The sequence below is a fragment of the Hemitrygon akajei genome, chromosome 7 (assembly GCF_048418815.1).
Source record: "Hemitrygon akajei chromosome 7, sHemAka1.3, whole genome shotgun sequence".
NCBI classification, from domain to species: domain Eukaryota; kingdom Metazoa; phylum Chordata; class Chondrichthyes; order Myliobatiformes; family Dasyatidae; genus Hemitrygon; species Hemitrygon akajei.
In genome coordinates this window covers 113025737-113051453 of record NC_133130.1, presented here as the reverse complement: position 1 = coordinate 113051453, position 25717 = coordinate 113025737, and the positions used below count along the sequence as shown (strand labels likewise).

General features: G+C 46.7%; 1 protein-coding gene across 3 annotated transcripts in view; it reads right to left on the bottom strand.

Moving 5' to 3' along the window:
- Positions 1-25717, bottom strand: part of LOC140730813 (filamin-A-interacting protein 1-like) — a 364991-nt gene that overhangs the window by 108569 nt on the left and 230705 nt on the right. For all 3 annotated transcript variants that reach the window (XM_073051748.1, XM_073051746.1, XM_073051747.1), the window contains exon 4: positions 10907-11085. In XM_073051748.1, coding sequence (XP_072907849.1) covers positions 10907-11085 — 179 coding nt within the window. The remainder of the gene's footprint in view (positions 1-10906; positions 11086-25717) is intronic.

Genomic DNA, 25717 nt, shown 5'->3' with positions numbered 1-25717 from the left:
ATCAGGGTACATGCATGCCACCACATGCTTTCTCCTGCGGGCATGCTCAGCAAATCTATAGAAGAGTAATTGTAAACAGGATCAATGAACAACAAACTATGCAAATGTAACTGTAAATAAATAGCAATAAATAACAAGAGCATGAAATACCATGATAAAGAGTCCTCAAAGTGAAATTGCTGTTGTGGGAACACCTCAATAGATGAGTGTAATTATCCTCTTTTTTTCAAGAGCCTGATGGTTGACGGGTAGTAGCTGTTCTTGAACCTGGTGGTGCGAGTCTTGAGGCTCCTGTACCTTCTACCTGATGGCAGCAGCAAGAAGAGAGCATGGCCTGGGTGGTGAGGGTCTCTGATGATGGATGCTGTTTTCCTATGATAGTGTTTCGTGTAGATATACTCAATGGCTGGAACGGCTTTACTCATTATGTACTGGGCCGAATCCACTACCTTTTGTAGAATTTTACATTCAAAGGCATTGGTGTTCCCATACCAGGCCGGACTGCAGCCAGTCAGCCCACTTCCCTCCACACACATCTATAGAAATTTGCCAAAGTTTTTGATGTCATGCCAAATCTCCACTGCCTTCAAAGGATGTAGAGGTGCTGACGTGCTTTCTTTGGAATTACATTCATGTGATGGGTCCTGGACAGGCCCTCTGAGATAGTGACACCAAGGAATTTAGTTACTGACCCTCTTCACCTCCAATCCTCCGATAAGGACTGGCTCATGGACCTCAGGTTTCCCTTTCCTGAAGTCTACATTTAGCTCTTGCTGACAGTGAGTGAGAGGTTGTTGTTATGACTTCACTCAGCCAGGTTTTCAATCTCTTCTATTCTTCACTGCCTTTGATGCAGTCCACAACAGTGGTTTCATCGGCAAACTTGAATAGTGTTGGAGCTGTACTCAGGCACACAGTCATAGGCGTAAAGCAAGTAGCCCTGTGGTGAACCTGTGCTAATGGAGGTTGTGGAGGAGATGTTTTTGCCAATCTGAACTGACCAGAGTTGTCAGGTGAGGAAATCCAGGATATTGAGACCCAGATCTTGAAGCTTATTGGTTAGTTTGGAGGGGGTCCAACAGTCTAAGGGGTGGGTTGCCAAATCATTTATAAATTACAAAGGGAACCATTATTTTATCAACAAATTGTGGCCCATTCATTTTCTTCTGCCACCATGTGCCAAGCATCTCCTGGCATTAACTCAAACAGAGAGAAAAAATGTACCTGGTACTTCAGGAAAAGCTACAGAATAAACTTCTTAAAAAAAAAGATGATGATTAATGACTTGAAAGGTGTGACGAGAGAGGGCAGGGGCAGCTTTCTTTAATTGGTTACAGATCAGTATTTCCTGTCATAAATGACCTGGTCCTAACATTACACCATCAGGAGAGGAGCCAAGATGACAACAGCAGAAAGGAATGTGCACTCATGCATTGCTTGTGCATTCCTGAGGGAAAAGAGTATCTGCCCGTAGCATGGCCACAGGTCCTGGTGTCTCAATATAAGAAGACATCATAACGGATTCATGCCTTCGAGTGTTTGACAGAATGCTGCAAACCACCAGAAGGTAACCTCCAAACAGACGCTCTCTTTAACGGCATACAACGCATGCCATGTACTGTGTATTTCCACAGTGCACATCTTCTTCCCTCTTGTCAGTTCAGGATATTTTTATTTGGTTATAATGCAAAGAATGCAAACAGAATAAATGAGCGCGATCATTTCCCTTGCCCCATAAAGTGCAGCAATGAAGATTTATGAGTAAGTTTTTACAGAAACCACAAAAGAATTGCGCACGCCAGAAGGAATTTACATTTTAAGTGCTACATGGCATATAGAGCTAACTGCATGTACTTTCATCCATTTCTACAATCCGGCAGTCTAATCATACTGACATGACGAATGAACTCTTCTTGGGCTTGCAGCTGGGTGCAGGTATCGATTATAACCGACCTTTTGATGTCAAACTCTGCCATCTTCATCAGGGATGGTGCCTGGGTATGTCTAGTCCGATGGTATTTATACCCCGTAGTCCATCCCTCCTGATTGGTTTGTCCTCATCCAATCAGATTTCTTGCTCTCCCACCTTGCTTACAATCAAATTCTAGTTCTCACTTAGGATGAGACCTTTGTAGTGTGGCTTCATGGGCTCCAGACACTCCAACAGTTCCACGACCATATAAACAGAAAACATCCAAACATTCAATTTACGACTGAGATGGGGAAGAATGGTCGCCTCCCCTTCCTGGACATTCTAATATGACAAAAGCTAGATGGTAGCCTCAGACATAGCGTCTTTCAGAAACCCACTCACACAGACTTATACCTCAACAATCACAGCCACCATTCCACTTACCAATATAGAATAATCCTTTCTACTTTGATTAATTTCATGAAAACTATTTCGGACCTGGAGAGTTTCCCTGAGGAAATAAGATGACATTTCCTACAGAATGGCCACCAGGTGAAGGAAATCTACTGGGCCCTTAAAAGGTCTGAAGGAAAAAGCAGGAAGTCTAACAATGAGGAAGAGTTCATTGCTACCACTTGTCCTCCCAATACTTCCATGGTTTCTGGAAGGATCACCAGGATCTTGAAGAAACAGCTGATTAATACCATCCACAAACCCATAAAGAAGCTCAGATCACAGTTTATGTGGGTCAAAGAGAACCTGGGACTCAGGTTTACAGGATTGCCTGTGAATGCAGAGCGGTGCAGCATGTATCGGTCAGACGGGTCACACGGTGGAAACCCGCATCAAGGGTCACAGGAGATGTATTTGTTTGGGTTACCTGTAGAAATTGGTGATAGCAGAACATTGCATTTGCAATGGCCATAGGATTGCCAGTGACAGCACAAAACTACTGCGCTGTGCCAATAGCTTTTGGGACCAGCTGGTAAGGAAGCCATAGAGGAAATAAATTTTAACAAAGCTGAAGGTCTCGCTCTAAGTAAGAACTGGAACTCGATTGTAAACAAGGCAGAAGAGCGGAACCTGGATTGGATGAGAACCAACCAATCAGGAGGGACGGACTATGAGATATACCGTAAATACTGGAGTAGAAGTGCCCAGGCATCATCCCAGAAGAAGATGGCTGAGTTTGTCATCGAAACGCAATTATAATTGTTACCTGTACTGGCTGGAAGCCCGAGAGGAGTTTATTCATCGTATTCACCAGGAAAACACCAGATCCTTTTTCAATACTGACATGAGTCTCAATCAGAATGTCGTGTATGTGTGCACTGAAAGAGATTTAATCTGTTAAATTTCACCATTGTGGCACAACAGCATCAATCACAAGTCGTATATTATGGAATGTCACTACCTGGAATCACGATCAAACAACCAGGCATGGAAGTCATCCTGATTCAGCTCCCAGTCTATGAGATGTTAAAGTTATTTATCACTTACTAGTCTCAATGCTATTTATTACTTATTTATTATTGTTAGTAGTATATGTACAGGAGCCACATGGAGAGGACATTGATGGGCTCACTGAGTGCATCACCGGTTACATCAACTTCTGTGTGGACTGCAATGTTCCGGCAAGAACTGTCCTTTGTTATTCAAATAACAAGCCATGGGTAACAAAGGACGTTAAGGACATCCTGAACGCTAAAAAGAGGGCTTTTAGAGATGGAAATAGGGAGGAGCTGAGGACAATACAGAGGGACCTGAAAGCCAAGATCAGGGAGGCTAAAGACAGGAATAGGAGGAAGTTTGAGTGGAAACTCCAGCAGAACAACATGAGAGAGGTCTGGAGTGGGATGAGGACCATCACTGGGTTCTGGCAAACCAGCAACAGAGGAGCTGAAGGCAGTGTGGACAGGGCCAATGAACTTAACCTGTTCTTCAACAGATTTGACACTGTGGCCCCTGCCCATCCCCCATATGATTCATCTGTTGTCAGCCCCCAACCAACACATACTCCACTCTCCCCTCCTACCCCTCCTCACAGACCCCCACCCTGCTCTTATTGCTACACCCCTCCCTCACCTGAAACCGCCACGGTAGGCCTCACAGCTGAACAGGTGAGAAGACATTTGAAACGTCTCCACCCAAGCAAGGCTGCAGGCCCGGATGGTGTCAGCCCCAGGGTGCTCAAAGCCTGTGCCTCCCCAGCTATGTGGAGTACTTCACCATGTCTTCAACCTGAGCCTGAGTCTCCAGAGGGTTCCTGTGCTGTGGAAGACGTCCTGCCTTGTCCCTGTACCGAAGACACCACACCCCAATGGCTCCAATGACTACAGACCGGTGGCATTGACTTCCCACATCATGAAGACCCTGGAGACACTTGTTCTAGAGCAGCTCCGGCCTATGGTTAGGCCACACTTAGACCCCCTCCTGTTCGCCTATCAGCCCCAACTAGGAGTTGAGGATGCCATCGTCTACCTGCTGAACCGTGTCTACGCCCACCTGGACAAGCCGGCGAGCACTGTGAGGGTCATGTTTTTTGACTTCTCCAGTGTGTTCAACACTTCCCTGGTGTCATGGATTATTGATTACCTGACTGGCAGACCACAGTACGTGCGCTTGCAACACTGTGTGTCAGACAGAGTGGTCAGCAGCACTGGAGCTCCACAGGGGACTGTCCTGTCTCCCTTTCTCTTCACCATCTACACCTCGGACTTCAACTACAACACAAAGTCTTGCCATCTTCAGAAGTTTTCTGATGACTCTGCCATAGTTGGATGCATCAGCAGGGGAGATGAGGCTGAGTACAGAGCTACGGTGGGAAACTTTGTCACATGGTGTGAGCAGAATCATCTGCAGCTTAATGTGAAAAAGACTAAGGAGCTGGTGGTGGACCTGAGGAGGGCTAAGGCACCGGTGACCCCTGTTTCCATCCAAGGGGTCAATGTGGACATGGTGGAGGATTACAAATACCTGGGGATACGAATGGACAATAAACTGGACTGGTCAAAGAACACTGAGGCTGTCTACAAGAAGGGTCAGAGTCGTCTCTATTTCCTGAGGAGACTGAGGTCCTTTAACATCTGCTGGACGATACTGAGGATGTTCTATGAGTCTGTGGTGGCCAGTGCTATCATGTTTGCTGTTGTGTGCTGGGGCAGCAGGCTGAGGGTAGCAGACACCAACAGAATCAACAAACTCATTCGTAAGGCCAGTGATGTTGTTGGGGTGGAACTGGACTCTCTGACGGTGGTGTCTGAAAAGAGGATGCTGTCCAAGTTGCATGCCATCTTGGACAATGACTCCCATCCACTCCATAATGTACTGGTTAGGCACAGGAGTACATTCAGCCAGAGAATCATTCCACCGAGATGCAACACTGAGCGTCATAGGAAGTCATTCCTGCCTGTGGCCATCAAACTTTACAACTCCTCTCTCGGAGTGTCAGACACCCTGAGCCAATAGGCTGGTCCTGGACTTATTTCCACTGGGCATGATTAACTTAATATTATTTAATTATTTATGGTTTTATATTGCTATATTTCTTCACTATTCTTGGTTGATGCGACTGTAACGAAACCCAATTTCCCTCGGGATCAATAAAGTATGTCTGTCTGTCTGTCTTGTCTTCATTAGGAGATTAGTTGTTTGTCAGTCTTTGTTTGTGTGTACTGTTTTTTATTGACTCTACTGTATTTTTTTACTGTAAACTTAAGAACATAAGTAATAGGAGCAGGAGAAGGCCATCTGGCCCATCGAGCCTGCTCCAGCATTCAATAAGATCATGGCTGATCTGGCCATAGACTCATCTCCACCTACCTGCCTTCTCCCCATAACCCTCAATTTCCCTACTATTCAAAAATCTATCCAACCTTATCTTAAATGTATTTACTGAGACAGCCTCCACTGCTTCATTGGGCAGAGAATTCCACAGATTCACCACCCTCTGGGGAAAAGCATTTCCTCCTCATCACCATCCTAAATCTACTCCCCAGAATCTTGAGGCTATGTCCCCTGGTTCTAGTCTCACCCACCAGTGGAAACAACTTTCCTGCCTCTATCTTATCTATCCCTTTCATAATTTTGTATGTGTCTATAAGATCTTCTCATTCTTCTGAATTCCAGCAAGTACAGTCCCAGGTGACTCAATCTCTCCTCACATTCTAATCTCCTTATCTCTGGAATCAACCTGGTGAACCTCCTCTGCACTGCCTCCAAAGCCAGTATATCCTTCCTCAAGTACTGAGACCAGAACTGCACACAGTACTCCAGATGCGGCCTCACCAGTACCCTGTACAGTTACAGCATGACCTCCCTGCTCTTAAATTCAATCTTTCTAGCAATGAAGGCCAACAATCCATTTGCCTTCTTGATAGCCTGCTGCACCTGCAAACCAGCCTTTTGTGATTCATACACAAGCATTCCCAAGTCCCTCTGCACAACAGCATGCTGCAATCTTTTACCATTTAAATAATAATCTACTCTTACATTTTTCCATCCAAAGTGGATGACCTCACATTTACCAACGTTGTACTCCATCTGCCAGACCCTTGCCCACTCACTTAACCTCTGCAGACTCCCTGTATCTTCTGCACAATATGCTTTCCACTCAATTTAGTATCATCAGCAAACTTAGATGAACTACACTCAGTCCCCTCTTCCAGATTGTTAATGTATATCGTGAACAGTTGCGGGTCCATTTGTGGCAGACTGCTCAGCACTGATTACCAACCAAAGAAACACCCATGTATCCCAACTCTCTGCTTTCTATTAGTTAACCAGTCCTCTATCCATGCTAATACATCATCTCCAACTTTATGCATCCTTATCTTATGGATAAGTCTTTTATGTGGCACCTTATCAATTTTCTTCTGCAAATCCAAGTAAACCATGTCCATCTGTTCCCCCCCCCCCCCATCCCCTGCGCTTGTTATATCCTCAAAGAGCCCCAGTAAGTTTGTCAAACAGGACCTGCCTTTGCTGAATCCATGCTGCGCCTGCCTGATGGATCCTTTTCCTTCCAGGTGCCTCACTATTTCTACTTTAATGATAGGTTCAAGCATTTCCCCAGCTACAGATGTTAAACCAACTGGCCTATGGTTATCTGCCTTTTGCCTACATCCTTTTCGAACAGTGGCGTGACATTCGATGCCTTCCAGTCTGCCGGGACCTGCCCAGGGTCCAGAGGATATTGGTAAATCATCACCAAAGCCTCTATGGTAACTTCTGCCATCTCTTTCAGTACCCTGGGATGCATTCCATCAGAACCAGGGGACCTGTCTATCTTCAGGCCCACAAGCTGCTCAGCACTACCTCAGTAGTGATAGCTATTGTATCGAGGTCCTCACCTCCCATCGCATCCATAACATCTCTCTTTGGCATGTTAGACGCGTCCTCCACCATGAAGACAGACACAAAACAGTCATTCAAAGCTTCTGCCATATCCTCATTACCTAATATCACATCCCCTTTCTCTACCTCCAAGGGACCTGTTTTCACTTTAGCCACCCTTTTCTGATTTATATAATTATAAAAACTTTTACTATCGGTTTTTATATTTTATATTTTGTGCTGGTTTATTTTCATAATCTAGCTTCGCTTTCTTTATTGCTGGCTTTCTTTGCTGCTTTTTAAAGTTTTTCCAATCTTCCAGTTTCCCACTGCTCTTGGTGACTTTGTACGCACCAGCTTTTAGTTTGATGTCTTCTTGTATTTCCGTAGTTATCCAAGGCTGGCTCTCCCCACCCTTACTGCATTGCTTTTAACTGGAATATACTTTTGTTGATCACCCTGAAAAATCTCTTTGAAAGTTTTCCATTGTACCTCAACCATCCCACTATATATCTTGTGTTCCTAGTCTGCACTAGCCAAACCCTCCCTCATCCCATTGCAGTCTCTATTGTTTAGCCATAATTCAATGGTTTTAGATCAAACTATTGCACCCTCCATTTGTATGAGAAACTCAGTCATACTGAGATGATCACTCTTTCCAAGAGGGTCCCTAACTACAAGATCACTAATTTTACCTGTCTCATTGCACAGGACCAGATCTAAGATGGCATGTTCCCTTGTAAATGCCTGCAAGAAAATGAATCTCAGGGAAGTAACTGGTGCCACTTATATACTTTGCTGAAGTCAGCTCGGCCAGACGGGGTAACCCAAAAGCCAGGAAGGCGGTTCTGCAACACCGTGCAGGAAGCGAGGGCGTGACAAGGCACAGGAGATATCATGGTCCTCCACTGCAACCAGCGAAGACCCCAGTTTGTGACACTTGCTCGTACCACTGGCCTCGGACTTCTGAGGTCAAGAGATCGGAACTGCCCCAGTGCAATGGCTTTTCCACTTTCAAAACTCTCCTGGACAGGTTTCTTGTCATCATGGGATATGACGGACAACCATCAAACATACATAGAAACATGGAAAACCTTCAGCACAGTACAGGCCCTTCAGCCCACAAAGCTGTGCCGAACATGTCCCTACCTTAGAACTACCTAAGCTTACCCATAGCCCTCTGTTTTTCTAAGCTCCATGTAATTTAGAAGATTGAAACGTATAAAATTCTAAAGGGATTGGACAGGCTAGATGCAGGAAGATTGTTTCTGATGTTGGGGAAGTCCAGAACGAGGGGTCACAGTTTAAGGATAAAGGGGAAGCCTTTTAGGACCAAGATGAGGAAAAACTTCTTCACACAGAGAGTGGTGAATCTGTGGAATTCTCTGCCACAGGAAACAGTTGAGGCTGGTTCATTGGCTATATTTAAGAGGAAGTTAGATATGGCCCTTGTGGCTAAAGGGATCAGAGGGTATGGAGAGAAAGCAGGTACAGGGTTCTGAGTTGGATGATCAGCCATGATCATACTGAATGGCAGTGCAGGCTTGAAGGGCCGAATGGCCTACTCCTGCACCTATTTTCTATGTTTCTATGTATCCATCTAGGAGTCTCTTAAAAGACCCTATCGTCTCCCTTTCCACCACCGCCGCCGGCTCATTCCACGCACTCACCACTCTCTGCCCCTGACATCTCCTCTGTACCTACTTCCAAGCACTTTAAAACTGTGTCCTCTCATGTTAGCCATTTCAGCCCTGGGGAAAAGCCCCTGACTACCCACACAATCAATGCCTCGATGATAAATTTGCTTTGAGCTTTGTTCTTTCGATATCAAGCGGGCATATCATGGATGCTCATCAGTGATGCCCATAAGTTTAATGTGGTAAGGTCTGGATGCTGGGCCTCTGTTGACCGATTGAGAATATTTCTAAAGCTGTCCCAGCAGGACATCGGAACAGGGACTGTGTGGGTCAGTTACAGAATGGGGTTCCAGCTGGGAAAAGTGCTGAGCATGAGAGGAAGCCAGCTCCAACTTCTCCATTCTCCTACTGTATGCCACAGGTTGTCCATTCATATGTGCTAACCATGCTTCAGCATCATTGGTATGAGTGTCTTTGGACAGCTTGAAACGCATTGAAAGCAACTGAACACATTAATTCTAATTCACGTGCCACTGCAGTAAGTACTCTCCACTCACAGCTAATTTGTGTTGGATAAAGATGCTTCACAGCACTTGTTTATTTTCCGTATGTTGGCTTTAATTGGTTTTCTGCTATCTTTATTATTATGAATTCAAACTCTCCCTTCTCTGGCTGTCTTTAAAGTTGAAATGGAAATAACTTTGAATTGCTAATGCCATCCCAATGCACTAGCCGTCCCTTGCACCGAGTGAGTTGAATCCACATGTCAGTGGATTCAACTCACTGATTGTGTCAGTATCGTAAATTAACATCTTGACAGGAAAGTCAAACTCACAGGAGACCTGCAAACAATAAATGACTTCCATCTTTTGAAAGTTCTGTCAGGAAGCCCTCACATATTAAGAGGAGATTGAGAATGCACAAGTGAACAGTCCCACTGTAGAATTTATCTGAAGCAATAATGAAATATGCAACTTTAGAAGAATGAAGGGTGATCTCTTTGAAGCCTATCAAATATTTAAAGGTTACAAAGAGTGGATGTGGAGAGGATGTTTCTAATAGTGGGGGATTCTGGGACCTGAGGGCACAGCCTCAGAATAAAAGGGCGTCCCTTTACAACAGAGATGAGGAGGATTTTCTTTAGCCAGAGAGTGGAAAATCTGTGGAATTAATTGCCATGGACAGCCGTGGAGGCCAAGTCATGGGTGTATTTAAAGCAGAGGTTGAGTAGTAAGGGTGTCAAAAGTCACAAGTGGAAGGCAGGAGAATGGGGTTGACAGAGAAAATAAATCAGCCATGATAGAATGACAACACAGACTCAATGGGCTGAATGGCTCAACCTGCTCCACGGTCTCATGTTTTATGGTCCATAGCTATCATCATGTACAATTGGAGAGGATTCGGACGAGGTTCACAGGATGATTCCAGGAATGAAAGGGTTATCATACGAGGAATGTTTGACGGCTCTGGGTCTGTACTCACTGGAAGTTAGAAGGATGGGGGGGTGATCTCATTGACCGCTTTTGAATTTTAAAAGACCTAGACAGAGAAGATGTGGAAAGGATGTTTCCTATGGTGGGGGAGTCTAGGACAAGAGGGCACAGCCTCAGGATGGAGGACCATCCATTTAAAAACAGAGATGTGGAGAACTTTCTTTACCCAGAGGGTGGTGAGTAATGTGGAATTTGTTACCACAGGCAGCTGTGTAGACCAGGTCATTTACAGCAGAGGTTGATAGGTTCTTGATTGGACGTGGCATCAAAGGTTACGGGGAGAATGCCATGGAATGAGTTTGAGGAGGGGGGAAAAAATGATCAGCCACGAGTAAGTGGCGGAGCAGACATGATGGGCCAAGTGTCCTAATCCTGCTCCCATGTCTTATGGTCTTAAGACCCTTTTTGTGTGAGAAACTTGGGTATGTTAACTTTCACGTGCTGTGAAGTACTGCAATTGAGGCAAGTGAATTGTTTCACACACTTTCTGAATGCGATGAGGCACTGCACCTGTCTTTTTTTGCTCTTACCTCTCTCGATCCTGCTCAAGGAGGTTGGTGAAATCGTCGCTCTTGTTCATGTAATCTGTATGCTTGTGCTTCTCATTTTCCAGCTCATACACTGTTTGCCTGTGACACTTTTCTGCTAGAAGCAGCTGTTCCAACATACGGCGATAGGTCTCCCTGTGTTTTTCCACCAACATGTCCAACTGCAGCACAGAAAAGGAATGTTATAGAACATCGGTCTCCTTCTCCTCCTCCCCCCCACCACCACCGAATAATTTTGCCTTTTTCCCACTTCCCTCTCAGTCCCGATGAAGGGTCTCAGCCCAAAGTGCTGAGTCGTTGCTCCTCTCCATTGGTGCTGCCTGACCTGCTGAGTTCCTCCAGTATTTTGTGTGTGTTGCTGAGGAACGTTGTGGTCTGGCTGGAGGTACCCATCCTCTCTGGTCACTAATGACCGAGCTCGTACTCTGGACTTGGTTTCCAGCCCACGGGGACGTTGGAAATACCAACAGCTTCTTTCCACCCCTCCCGGTACCAGCTGAAGGAAAGGTTCCTGGGTCCTGTAATGTGCTGTACTATTCTATGTTCTAGGTCATAGGTGTCAAACACAAGGCCCGCGGGCCATATCCGGCCCGGCGTACAATTATATGCGGCCCGCGAGATCATTTTAGATAGATCTATTATTTTAATTATTAATGGCCCGGCGATATGAAGCCTATGATTGTAAGTTAATACCAATCATAAAAATAATGCTTGCTCAGCAGTCTTCTTCATAAGAAACGGAATTTGTGAAGTGAAACACTTTGTAGTTATAGCAGAGACTGAGACACATGAGAACAGGCTGAAAAAACGGAGGCAACGAAAGCTGCGTTCGCACGCGTCCGACTGATCCGGCCCGCATGAAGCTGCATTTTGCCCAATCCGGCCCGTGACCTAAAATGAGTTTGACACCCCTGTTCTAGCTTCTATGTCCTAGCTGACCTACCTGGCATCTCTTCATGCCCAGGTTTAACCATCAGCCAAAAAGCTGAAGCTGACACAAGAGTAAGCCCAAGCCTGCACTTCTAAACTTGGAAAAGAGGAGGCTTATAATCTCTCTGCCATAGGATGCCATACAACAGCTACCATATTCCCCAAGAGCCGGGGCCATTACAGACCATTGCACTGGCTCACAGAGAAATAACCTAACACCATAATCGTTACTGTAACATACTCATGCCACAAAGATCTCAATGACCTTACCCACACATGGCCAGTGTCAGTAAAGGTATCTCCACCAAACATTTCTCAACAAATGTATCAATCATTTAATAAGTCACAATATATCTCATAAATCTATTATCAGTCATCTCAATCAATCAGGAATTTGACACAACATTCCTTTGCCCCACACTACTCCTCACACACTGACCACTACCCCTTTTCTCAGTCCCCATTTCATAACTTGCACATTCACTCACCCAGCTACTCGTCAAAGACAGACGCGTCACTAAGACCTCCTACAATATACAATAAAGTGGCCATTGTGGCCTTCTGCTTCTGTAGCCGTTCTGTTTCATTTTTTCTGATCTATACCCAGTGGCCACTTTACCTCCCGTACCACTGAGGGGCCAGTGAGCATCTGTTCGTGGTCTTCTGCTGCTGTAACCCACTTTCTTCATGGTTCGACGTGCTGTGCATTCAGAGATGCTCTTCTGCACACCACTGTTGTAATGTATGGTTATTTCAGTTGCTGTCGCCTTCCTGTCAGCTTGAACCAGTCTGACCGTTCACCTCTGACCTCTCTCACTAACATGGCATCACTCACAGAACTGCTCTCTTCTTTTCTGTTTTTTTTTGCATCATTCTCTGTAAACTCTAGAGACTGTTGTGCATGAAAATCCCAGGAGATCAGCAGTTTCTGAGATACTCAAACCACCCCATCTGGCTCCAACAATCATTACACAATCAAAGTCACTTAGATCACATTTCTTCCCCATTCTGATGTTTGGTCTGAAATACAACTGAACCCCTTGTCTACGTCTGCATTCAAGCATTGAATTGCTGCCACTTGCCTGGCGAACTAGATGTTGGCATTAACATGCAGGGGTACAGCTGTACCCAGTGAAGTGGCTGCTGGGTGTATCTGCGGAGACGCTTGCTGAGGGAAAACGTCAACAGCAGTCAGCGGGTGTTCTCACTATGAGCTTTGCACAGATCACAGAGGACTTGCAGCATATCTGTGGGTAATCAGTTTCTTCGCATCTCACTTCTATCTCATCACACGTCCTTGACCAAGACGTACCTTTATGCTCCTTTGTTTCCGGGCGAGAGTACCTGAGGGGGTCTGCTAATCCTGTAAATAATACAGCCCTGCTAGGCTGTCTAACCTCCCTCGCACCATGAGATCAGATACTGGTCCTTTGCAGCAGTAGAGGGCGGTTTAAGTGCGGCATTGACGGAGCGTAAGAGGGCTGCAGTGAAGGTGCCTGGATGGAGGGTGCTAAGGGTATCACAGCTGACAACTCAACGCAGGACAAGACCACAGATATTCAATTCCAGGGCACTTGCATTCAAACTTTCATAGTCGGTGACAAATGTGTTTGCAATTTATTTGGTGGGATCTGGGGATCAGTAACGAGGCCATCATTTATTGTCTATCCCTTTGTCTGTGAGAGGGTGGTGATAAGCTGCTGTATCGCTGTGCTCCTGCTGGCCACGACCTTGCAAGTTTGGAGTGACCTTGTGAAGGATAGACATTTTGGTTGTAGGATGCAAGGGTGAGGAAGTGAGTGCTGAGGGCGATCGCTCGGCTGCCAATCGAGGAGGACAATTTGTCCTGGACGGTGCCGAGTTTCCTAGGAGTCATCCAGGCAAGTGGAAGGGATCCCAGCATGAGCCTTTCAGATGGCAGGAATGATGTGGGATGTCAGGAGGCGAGTCACTCACTGCATCCCCCCACCCCCGGTCTCAGGCCTGCTCCTATAGCAGCCACAGTAGTAATGTGGCTGGTCCACTTGAGTTTCCGACACTGACGACCCCAAACGATGTCGACGGTGGGGTTCAGAGTAATTCCACTGAATGCCAAAGGTCAATGGCTGAATTGGCTCCTGCTGGGTAGGGTTATTGTTGCAGCACAAACGTTACTCGACACGTACCAGCCCATGCCCCATGTCTGGCTCCAATCATCAGCAAACATGTAGTGGAAGGAAGGTCGTTGATGAAACAGCTGTAGGAGGCAGCTTCCTCTCCACGACTCCCTGGTCAGATTACCCCTCCTGTGCTAAGTGTTATGCCTGTCCCTGCACCTTCTATCTCACCACCATTCCAGCTCTCACCAGTCCTTCCCGGTGAGGTGACACTTCACACGTGCGTCTACTGGGGTCCCGGTGCTCCTGCTGCTCTGTATTGGTGAGGCGGGACGTGGAGTCAGGGAGTGTTTCATTGACCACCTTCCCTTCACCTGGCATAATAGTCAAACCCGTCCAGTGGCCAGGTATATTACCGTAACTGCACTTCCCATTTCCCGATTAACGTCTGGCCTCCTCTCTGCCAAAATGAGGCTAGACACAGGTTAGAGGAACAACTCCTCATAGTCCGCCTTGGTAGTCTCCGTCGGGGTGGCACGAACTTCCATCTCTCTAACATCCCCTCTGCTCCCCCATCTTCATTCCCTTATCCCATCAGCCCCATCAACCTTTCTCTTCCCACACCACATCCTCTCAATCTGCCCTGCACCCCCACCCTGTCCCTCACTTCATCTCCTTCCCTTTATTCTATGGTCCACTGTCCTCTTCGATCAGATTCCGTCTCCATCAGCCCTGTGTCACTTCCAAGCTCCACCTCCCATCATCTCACATCATTCCCACTCTCCCCTCACCTGGATTCCCTACTTCCTGTCAGCTCTGGCTCCCCCCCCTTCCACCACCTTCTTAAAACTCCCCTCATTCTTCCCAGTCCTGATTAAGGGTCTCGGCCCAAAGCATGACTGTCAAATCATGCCTACAGCCTGCACGGAGCATAGTTCTAATCCCTCGCTGCCTGACCGGCTGAGTTCCTTTTGTCCGTAGCTGCGTCTACAGCACTGCTCTGGAGAACTCCTGCAGTGAGGCTCTGAAACTGGGATAATTCGCCTCCACGCCAAGAGCAGTCACTCCCATCTCACCCCTGTGTGAACAGGAGGCAGGTGAGTCAGCCCGCCCGGAGTTCAGGGTCCGGGGCTGGGGGGAGGGGGTCAATACCAAAGGCTGCAGCCCGAAGGCCGATGGGAGTCAGGTGGTGAAGGTCTGGAGACCGGAGTTAGAGGGCTGTCTGTGTGTGTGGATGGGTGGAGAGAGGGGAAAAGGGCTTGTTTTGCTGTCATTGTTTTGTTGCTTCTTGTGTTCTGTGTTGTTCTGCCGAGCACTGTGGCATGGTATGTTGGCATCGGAATGTATGGTGACAGTTGCAGGCAGCAACCCCCCCCCCCCCCACGTGCATGCGTACACGTACGTTCTCTCTCTCTCTCTCTCTCTCTCTCTCTCTCTCTCTCTCTCTCTCTCTCTCTCTCTCTCTCTCTCTCTCTCTCTCTCTCTCTCTCTCTCTCTCTCTCTCTCTCCTTCTCCCTCTCTCTCCCTCTCTCTCTCTCCCTCTCTCTCTCTCCCTCTCTCTCTCCCTCTCCCCCTCGCTCTCTCCCTCTCTCTCCCCTCTCTCTCCCTCTCTCTCTCCCTCTCTCTCTCTCTCTCCCTCCCTCTCTCTCTCTCTCTCCCTCTCTCTGTCTCCCTCCCTCCCTCTCTCTCCCTCTCTCTCTCTCTCTCCCTCCCTCCCTCTCTCTCTCTCTCCCTCCCTCTCTCTCTCTCCCTCCCTCCCTCTCTCTCCCTCTCTCTCCCTCTCTCTCTCCCTCTCTCTCTCCCTCTCTCTCTCTCTCCCTCCCTCCCTCTCTCTCTCTCTCTCTCACTCTCTCTCTCCCTCTCTCTCCCTCTCTCTCTCCCTCTCTCTCCCTCTCCCCTCTCTCTCCCTCTCTTTCTCTCTCTCTCTCTCTCTCTCTCTCTCTCTCCTCCTCTCTCTCTCCCCCCCCCCCCCCTCTCTCTCTCTCTCTCTCTCTCTCTCTCTCTCTCTCTCTCTCTCTCGTTGGTTGTTAATACTGGAACTCAGCTCTTCGGTCAGCAATTATCCAGACTAGATTTGTCATACTTTTTGTAACCTCTGGGCAATTTTCCATCTTGTTCAAATTATGTCCTTGCTCGACTCGGCTTAGAGGCATAACCAGTTCTGGAGCACAGCTGGCATATTATCTCGTCCTGTAGCTGTGACGAGAGACCTAGATGAGGACGGTTCGAACCCAAGTGCTGGAGTACCCCGGACTAGAATCGAGGCGCCATACAAGACTGAAGCAACGACAGGGTTCTAAACTAGACACTGGACGAGAACCCAAATCTGAGCCGATGACTGGGCACTGAAACTCAGTTCAGGAGCTCTTAAAATATTAAAACCCTGGCGCCGAAACATGGCCTCCAATTAGCAGGGCAGGCCTGAATCTTTAAAGGGGCTGTGTCAGCGCTTATAGATAGCGGGGTCAAGGGATATGGGGACAGGGCAGGAACGGGGTACTGATTGTGTATGATCAGCCATGATCACAGTGAATGGCGGTGCTGGCTAGAAGGGCCGAATGGCCCACTCCTGCACCTACTGTCTATTGTCTATTGTCAAAAGAACATTTCCCTTACATGTTTTGGGGCTGAACGCTAGTCATAAACCAAATGGTGGATTCCATGCTGTGGTATTGATTAGCAACCTGGACCCACCTCATGCCATTGCCACCAAGAACCAGAAGAAAGTGATGGATTTCTTCCAGGACGCGAGGAAGCACTCAGTCTCTGCTGTGGTTCTGAGTCTCCTGAGTGAGGAGAGCAGTCAGTCTTTAGGGTGCACTGGAGCATAGGCAGTAACTTTCCTCCTTTGGACCCTACAGGGAATCCCCTCCACTGCTCTTCAGCATTTCCCTGTCTTTTACCAAAACCTTTTCAGTAACGTTGCCCCTACTTTCTTCGAAGTTTGCATAGATTTGTCATGACATCTACAGCTTTGTCAGACTTCTATCGATGACCAGTGGAGCGTATGCTGTCTGGATGCATCGGAGGCTGGTATGGAAACACCAACGCCCTGGAACTGAAAAGCCTACAATAAGTGGTTGATATAGCTTAGTCCATCACAGGGAAAGCCCTCTTCACCACTGAGTGCATTTACAAGGAGCGCTGCCACAAGAAAGCAGTATCCATCATCAAGGACCCCCACTATCCAGGCCATGTTCTGTCCTCGCTAGTACCATTGGGTGGGAGACATAAGACCATAAGGAATAGGAGAAGAATTAGGCCATTTAGACTATTGAGTCTGCTCCGCCATTTCATCATGGCTGATCTATTCTCCCTCTCATCCCCAATCTCCTGCCTCCTCTCCATATCCCTTCCTGCCCTGACCAATCAAGAATCTAGCAACCTCTGCCTTAAATATACCCAATGACTAGGCCTGCACAGCCGCCTGTGGCTAAAGGAATTCCTCCTCAGTTCCGTTGTAAAAGGATGCCCCTCTATTGCGAGACTGTTCCCGCCCCGCTGGTTTTACAATACTACATCATACGAAGCATCATCTCCTCATCCACTCTACAGAGGCCTTTCAACATTCGATAGGTTTCAATGAGATCACCCCTCATTCGCCTGAATTCCATTGAGTGCAGGCCCAGAGCCATCAAAGGCTCTTCATGTGACAAGTCTTTAAATCCTGGATTCATTTTCCTGAATCTGCTTTGAACCCTCTCCCATGTCAGCACAAGCTTTCTCCAAAAAGTGGCCCAAAACTGCTCCTAATACTCCAAGTGAGGCCTCTCCAGTGATTTATAAAACCTCAGCATTACATCCTTGCTCTTTTATTCTAGTCCTCTTCAAATGAATGTTAACATTGCATTTGCCTCCCTTACCACGGGATCAAACTGCAAGTTAACCTTTAGGGAACCCTGCATGAGGATCCCAAGTCCTTTTGCATCACGGTTTTTTAAATCTTCTCTCCATTTAGAAAATAGTTAACCTTTTCATTTCTTCTACCAAAGTGCATGACCGTACACTTTCCAATGCTGTATTCCATCTGCCATTTCTTTACTCATTCTCCTAACCTGTCTAAATCCTTCTGCAGCCTCTCTACTTCCTCAAAACTACCTACCCCTTCATCTATCTTCAGATCACCTGCAATCTTTGCCACAAACCATGAATTCCAACATCTAAGTCATTGACACATAATTAAAAAGAAGTGCTCCAAACACAAACCCCGGTGGAACACCACTAATCACTGGCAGCCAACCAAAAAAGGCTCCTTTTATTCCCAAACTTTGCCTCCTGCCAATCAATCCCTGCTCTAGCCATGCGAGAATCTTTCCTATAATACCATGGACTTTCAGGTTGTTAAGCAGTCTTATGTGCAGCAGCTTGTCAAAGGCCTTCAGAAATTCCAAGAACACAACATCAATCAATTCAAAGAATTCCAACAGGTTTGTCAGGCAAGATTTTTCCGAGTAGAAACCATGCCGACTGCGGCCTATTTTATCATGTGCCTCCAAGTACCCCGGGGCCTCATCCTTAACAATCAACTGCAACATCTTCCCAGTCACTCAGGTCAGACTAACCGGTCTAGAGTTGCCGTTCTTCTTCTGCCTCCCTCCCTCTTTGAAGAGTGGAGTGACATTTGCAATGTCCCAGTCTTCCGGAACCATTCCAGAATCTAGTGATCCTTGAAAGATCATTACTAATCCCTCCACAATATCTTCAGACATCTGAATCTTCAGTCAAAGTGTTGACTCACAGGTCCAAGCAGAGGGACACTGGGGTTCTGTCCTGGGTCTGGTCAAAGTGTTCATTCACAGGTCCAAGCAGAGGGACACTGGGGTTTCTGTCCTGGGTCTGGTCATAGTGTTCACTCACAGGTCCAAGCAGAGGGACACTGGGGTTCTGTCCTGGGTCTGGTCATAGTGTTCACTCACAGGTCCAAGCAGAGGGACACTGGGGTTCTGTCCTGGGTCTGGTCAAAGTGTTGACTCACAGGTCCAAGCAGAGGGACACTGGGGTTCTGTCCTGGGTCTGGTCATAGTGTTCACTCACAGGTCCAAGCAGACGGACACTGGGGTTCTGTCCTGGGTCTGGTCAAAGTGTTGACTCACAGGTCCAAGCAGAGGGACACTGGGGTTCTGTCCTGGGTCTGGTCAAAGTGTTCACTCACAGGTCCAAGCAGAGGGACACTGGGGTTCTGTCCTGGGTCTGGTCATAGTGTTCACTCACAGGTCCAAGCAGACGGACACTGGGGTTCTGTCCTGGGTCTGGTCAAAGTGTTCACTCACAGGTCCAAGCAGACGGACACTGGGGTTCTGTCCTGGGTCTGGTCAAAGTGTTCACTCACAGGTCCAAGCAGAGGGACTCTGGGGTTCTGTCCTGGGTCTGGTCAAAGTGTTCACTCACAGGTCCACGCAGAGGGACACTGGGGTTCTGCATGAACTGACTGACTGCCCTTTGTGAAGGCTAAATCTGTGCCAGGCAGGAGTACGTGGTGCCCATGAGCGATCTGGAGGTCTTGCTGGACCACCTCTCACCACAGGGGATGGAATGTATCCCAGACAAAGATGGTCAAAGATTTTATTTGAATTTTATACTCTCTCTGATGGAAATATGCCCAGTATGGAGGACTCTTTCAAAAGGAACCCCACCATTCAGAATCCGCACTCTTCCCAGTGCTACAGTCGGGGAGGGGCTACAGGAACCTGACGACCCACACTCATCGTTTTAGGAACAGCCCCTTCCCATTTGTCACCAGACACACATGAACACTACCTCACTATTTTTACTCTCTTTTTGCCCTAATACATATTATATATTATAACATATTTCTTATTTGGATGGGCGGGTGGAGATACGTCTCTGCCAAGGGGGGTGTGAGGTGCTCCTACCCTCTGCCAGGCTGCAGATCACCCTTGGGCAACGGGTGCGCCTGCTTAATGCTCCCCCCGCCGATCAAGGTCACATGAAGTCGTGGGAGCAGGCGGTGGATAGTCGTATAGGCGACCACTGACACCAAGCAGACGGTCTCTGAGAAGTATTGATAATGGTCACCCGGCTTGCAAAGAAGGGAGAAAAATTTGCAAAGAACAATCATGGTCAAGACTATAATCACCTACCTCATACAACAGGGCACATAATGAAGGAATGAATATTTCTTATTAGAAATGATAGTATATTCTATGTATTGCCCTGTACTGCCGCTACAAAACAGCGTATTTCATGACGTTTGGCAGTGATAGTAAACCTCATTCTGATTCATTGTAAATACATAAATAAACCTTTGTCACAAAAGAACTTTCAACCCATTGTCTGTTGACACCAAGAAGAACATCTCACACATTCTTGCTTTTCTATTAATATGAGTATGACTGAAGCAAAATATTCTGAAACAACAGAACAGGTCAGGCAGGATCTTTGGAGAAAGAACCAGTTAACATTTCAGCTTTGGGACTCATCAGAACTACAAACAAAAGAGGAACAAGGGTTGGGGCCGGTCTGGAATCACTCGGACAGCGGGAGGGGAGTATCTCTGACAGGGTGAGACTGGATTACCAGATGTGGCTGTTCGCTCCTTTGTGCTATGTGTTGCTGATGCGGTAGAGTTTGCTTAATGCAGCAGGCAAAACAGAAAGGGGAAAATAGATGGCGGGGAAATGGTGGACCCTGGTACAACAGGTAGAGAGAGGTGTTATCTAACGTTGGAGAATTCCATGTTGAGTCCTGCAGGCTGCAGCACGCCCAGGTGGAAGGTGAGGTGTTGTTCCTCAAAGCTTATATTGAATCTTGTCATAACAGTGCTAGAAACAAAGTTTCCTTTCCTGAAAGCAAGTCAGGATATTTAAGAAATTAGCTGACGGACTTTTGAGGTCGATGGACAGGGAATTCCGCAGCCCCCTGAAGGGGCTGTTAGATGGGTGTCCAGCACACCGGGGGCACTGGGCCTGGCCACAGGGCTGCCCCAAAACCTTCCAGCTGCTTGTGTCCCCTCACAGCTGTTTAACTCTAAACTGAAGAGAGGAGAGAAGGTCAGACGAGAAAGGTTGATTTCACCTCGTTGATATCACACTTTAAAGCATCTGGATCGGGCAAAGCCCCAAGTCAACACCGCCTAATAATATTTAGAAATTACCTCACACACTCCAGGAAAGCTATGCAGACAATTAAACATTAACCAAAACTGTAAGCAAAGAGAACAATTGAGCAGAGATCATTACACCATTCACACACATTCCAACAACCTTAAATCTTCAGTGACAGTGATCCTGTCCTGAGCACTTTTCCTGTAAGGAGTGTCAACCCAACCAGTGTCACAAACCCAAAAAGAAGCGTCCAGCAACAGGGGAGGGGGTGGGGGTAATTGAAGGAAACAAATGAGAGAGTAAATGTATGTTAACAGTGTAAATGAAGACATATTCAATTAGAGGATAAAGACGGTGCATTCTCACAATCCTCAGGGTGAAGTCATTCTGCTAGGGCAAGCATGGAGCTGCAGAAAGGGAAGGGATTATCCAGGAATACTACACACAGAAACAAGCAAGCCTACAACCCAGCTGAGGATATTTACTCCCTGTAAGCTCACTTAGATCACAGCGCCAGGCAGTATTTCAATTTGCAACATCATCACAGCTCTCCAGCATTAGATTCAGGTGGTCAGCTTAAAATTTGCAAATGACACAAAGCTCGGTAGCAGTGTGAAATATGAGGAGAATGTTAGGAGAATGCAGGGTGACTTGGACAGGTTGGGTGAGTGGGCAAATGTATGGCAGATGCAGTTTAATGTGGATAAATGTGAGGTTATCCACTTTGGTGGCAATAACAGGAAGGCAGATTACTATCTGAATGGTGTCAAGTTAGGAAAAGGGGAAGTACAATGAGATCTAGGTGTTCTTGTACATCAGTCAATGAAAGCAAGCATGCAGGTACAGCAGGCAGTGAAGAAAGCTAATGGCATGCTGGCCTTTATAACAAGAGGAATTGAGTATAGGAGTAAAGAGGTCCTTCTGCAGCTGTACAGGGCCTTGGTGAGACCCCACCTGGAGTATTGTGTGCAGTTTTGGTCTCCAAATTTGAGGAAGGACATTCTTGCTATTGAGGGAGTGCAGCGTAGGTTTACAAGGTTAATTCCCGGAATGGCGGGACTGTCATATGTTGAAAGATTGGAGCGACTGGACTTGTATACACTGGAATTTAGAAGGATGAGAGGGGATCTGATTGAAACATATAAGATTACTAAGGGATTGGACACACTGGAGACAGGAAGCATGTTCCCGCTGATGGGTGAGTCCAGAACTAGAGGCCACAGTTTAAGAATAAGGGGTAGGCCATTTAGAACAGAGATGCGGTAAAACTTTTTCACCCAGAGAGTGGTGGATATGTGGAATGCTCTGCCCCAGAAGGCAGTGGAGGCCAAGTCTCTGGATGCTTTCAAGAGAGAGTTAGATAGAGCTCTTATAGATAGCGGGGTCAAGGGATATAGGGAGAGGGCAGGAACAGGGTACTGATTGTGTATGATCAGCCATGATCACAGTGAATGGCGGTGCTGGCTAGAAGGGCCGAATGGCCTACTCCTGCACCTACTGTCTATTGTCAGTTAACCATACTCTGGTGAGTTAGAGCGTCTAAACCCCAGAAGATGGCACGGTTGGGTGTGTGTTGTGACAGTAGCCTCTGCTCTAGGCAACTCCTTGATAACATGTAGAGTGAATTCAATTAGCTGAAGACTGATTTCTGCTCTGGCGGGGTCCTCAGGAGGGAGCTGGGATGGAGCATCCACTCAGTACCGCAGTCTTGTCTCTCCCGCGCACCTACACTAGGCCCTGCCATCACTGAGGAAGAGGACGTTCTCAAAGTCTCCTCATCCCATTAGCTGTTTAAACTGTCCCACTATCATTCACACTGACAGGACAGCAAAGCTTCGGTTTGTTCCATTGTAACACACACAGAATGCTGGAAAAACTCAGGAAGCATCTATGGAGAGGAATAAACAGTCGACATTTCGGGCTAAGACCCTTCATCGGGACCTGATCGCCAGGGTCTGGAAGAAGGGTCTCGGCCTAAAACGTCAACTGTTTGTTCATTTTCATAGATGCTGCCTGGCCCCTCTGAGCTCCTCCAGCATTTTGTGTGTGTGTTGCTCTGGATTTCCAGCATCTGCAGAATCTCCTGTGCTTCTGATTTGATCTATTGTGTGTGAAGTTGCTTTGCTCCATCTATTCTGTGTTGAGCATTGCATTTAATCCTCTGTCGCAGCTTCTCAGGGAGAGTACCATATCTACCTGGTCTTGCTCCTAACTTGCGCTCCTCATTGCCAATGATCGATCTCCTCCCTAGAAAGTTCAAAAACACTACAGGTGCTAGAACGCTGAAATAAAAACAGAAAACGCTGATGTCTGACTCAGCATGTCAGTCAGCATCTGTGGAGAGAGATTTAGAATGAACTTTTCATGTCTGGGGCCCTTTGTCAGAACCGGCTAAAAGAGAGAGAACAGTGGAGAGCTGGGAGAAGGATGGGTAAATCACAGGGAATATCTTTGATAGGGTGAGGCCAAGTTAAATCCTCCCAAAGTTTCCCCCAGACCACTCTGACAATTTTGCATTGCACTGAGGTGTATTAATGCCACCCTTGGATCCTGATGTCTCGGGTGGGGTGGGGTGGTTATATACCCTTGAGTGGTGTTTTCCTCTTTATTTGAATACCAAATGCATGATTTACTCACAAGAATTGGCTGACCTCTTTCCCCTGCTCAGAAATGAATGCATACAAATACCGTGAGGCTACGTTTCAAACGGAGAGGGGTAAGGAGTCAAACACGTTGGACTAATAATATCAGTGACAACTTAAATCAGTAAAATTCACTCTTTTGATTTTGCAAAAATCTTTTGGTGGGATATAGTTCAATGGCCAAACCAGACAATATACTGCATCGTTCAAACATGTGTCCCGAATTACTATCTGTGGTTTAAAACCCTGGGCAGTGCTGAATTTTATCAGTGCAGTGTGCAATATAGGAAACAGAACAGAGAGTGGGGTGCGTGTCAAATAACTTACTAATGAGCTTATAAACCAAGTTGTATCACAATGCTCTAATTATAAATGTATTTTCTGTGGTCCTCTGCTCCTCAAATACAACAGCCATGTGGAATGTTGTAAAATGTCCCCAACACTGTCAAAGGGAGTTTGCCATTGTGGGAAAGAAGGAAGGAAGAAGGCACCTCCCACACCTCAGCTGGAGGAGATCATGGGGAGTGCACAGCTCCTGCCGAAACCCTCCTGTAGTTAGAAACACAGAAACATAGAAAACCTACAGCACAATACAGGCCGCTCGGCCCACAAAGCTGTGTTGAATGTATCATTACCTCAGAACTACCTAGGCTTACCCATAGCCCTCTATTTTTCTAAGCTCCATGTAGCCATCCAGGAGTCTCCTAAAAGACCCTATTGTTTCCGCCTCCACCACCGCCAGCAGCCCATTCCACACACTCACCACTCTCTGCGTAAAATACTTACCCCTGACATCTCCTCTGTACCTACTTCCAAGCACCTTAAAACTATGCCCTTTCGTGCTAGCCAATTCAGCCCTGGGGAAAAGCCTCTGACTATCCACACAGTCAATGCCTCTCATCATCTTATACACCTCTATCAGGTCACCTCTCATCCTCCATCCCTCCAAGGAGAAAAGGCCAAGTTCACTCAACCAATTCTCATAAGGCATGCTCCCTAATCCAGGCAACATCCTTGTAAATCTCCTCTGCACCCTTTCTATGGTCTCCACATCCTTCCTGTAGTGAGGCGACCAGAACTGAGCACAGTACTCTGAGTGGGGTCTGACCAGGGTCCTGTATAGCTGCAACATTGCCTCTCGGTTCCTAAACTCAATCCCATGATTGATGAAGGCCAATACACCATACACCTTCTTAACCAAACGCATTTACAAACACCATATCTTCAACACTTTCTGATATCAGTCTCCATCTGCAACCTAGAATCACGAATCAAGAATCAACCATATACGAGTGGTGATTGATAAGTTCATGGCCTAAGGTAGAAGGAGATGAGTTATTAACTTCAAACTTTCTGCATAATCAATCAATAGAGTTGAACTGCATGTGCACGTAAAGAGAGCTGTATAACTCATCTCCTTCTAACTCAGGCCATGAACTTGTCAATCACCTCTTGTACATTTACTGCACATGTATTAGGAACTTGCTGTGGTGTGTTGGTACAATATGCAACAAAAGTGACAATTCAACAACCATACAGAATAAAGAATTATATAAAATAAAGTTAGAAGTACAAATATGGAATCAAATTTGCATAAATACATAAATGCCAGCATGTATTTACAATGTAAACAACATTCTAAAAAGTCGTTTATACTGTTTACAGTAAGGAGGCACTGACAGAGCTAATAAATCAGGAAGGGTGGGTTCACTCAACTAAAATGAGTGATCAGGTTAACTGCCTGGGGAAGAGACTTTTAAAATAGTGTGAAGTTTTTGTTTTAAAAGTCCATAAGCATTTTCTAGAAGGGAGCTTTAGGAAAAGGCAGTTTGCAGGGTTGTTGGTGTCCGCAGTGATTATTTCCTGCCCACTTCTTTGTCCTGGACACATACGAGTCCTGCAGCACTGGCAGGCTGCAGCCGATGAGCTTCTCTGCTGGGCTGACTGTTCGCTGCAGCTTTCGTACATTGTGAGAGGACATTGCACCGAAACAGACCGTAATAACAAAGGTCCCTGTCATTCAGTGCTCGTGAGAAGACTCGTGTGCGCCCTGACCTCTCT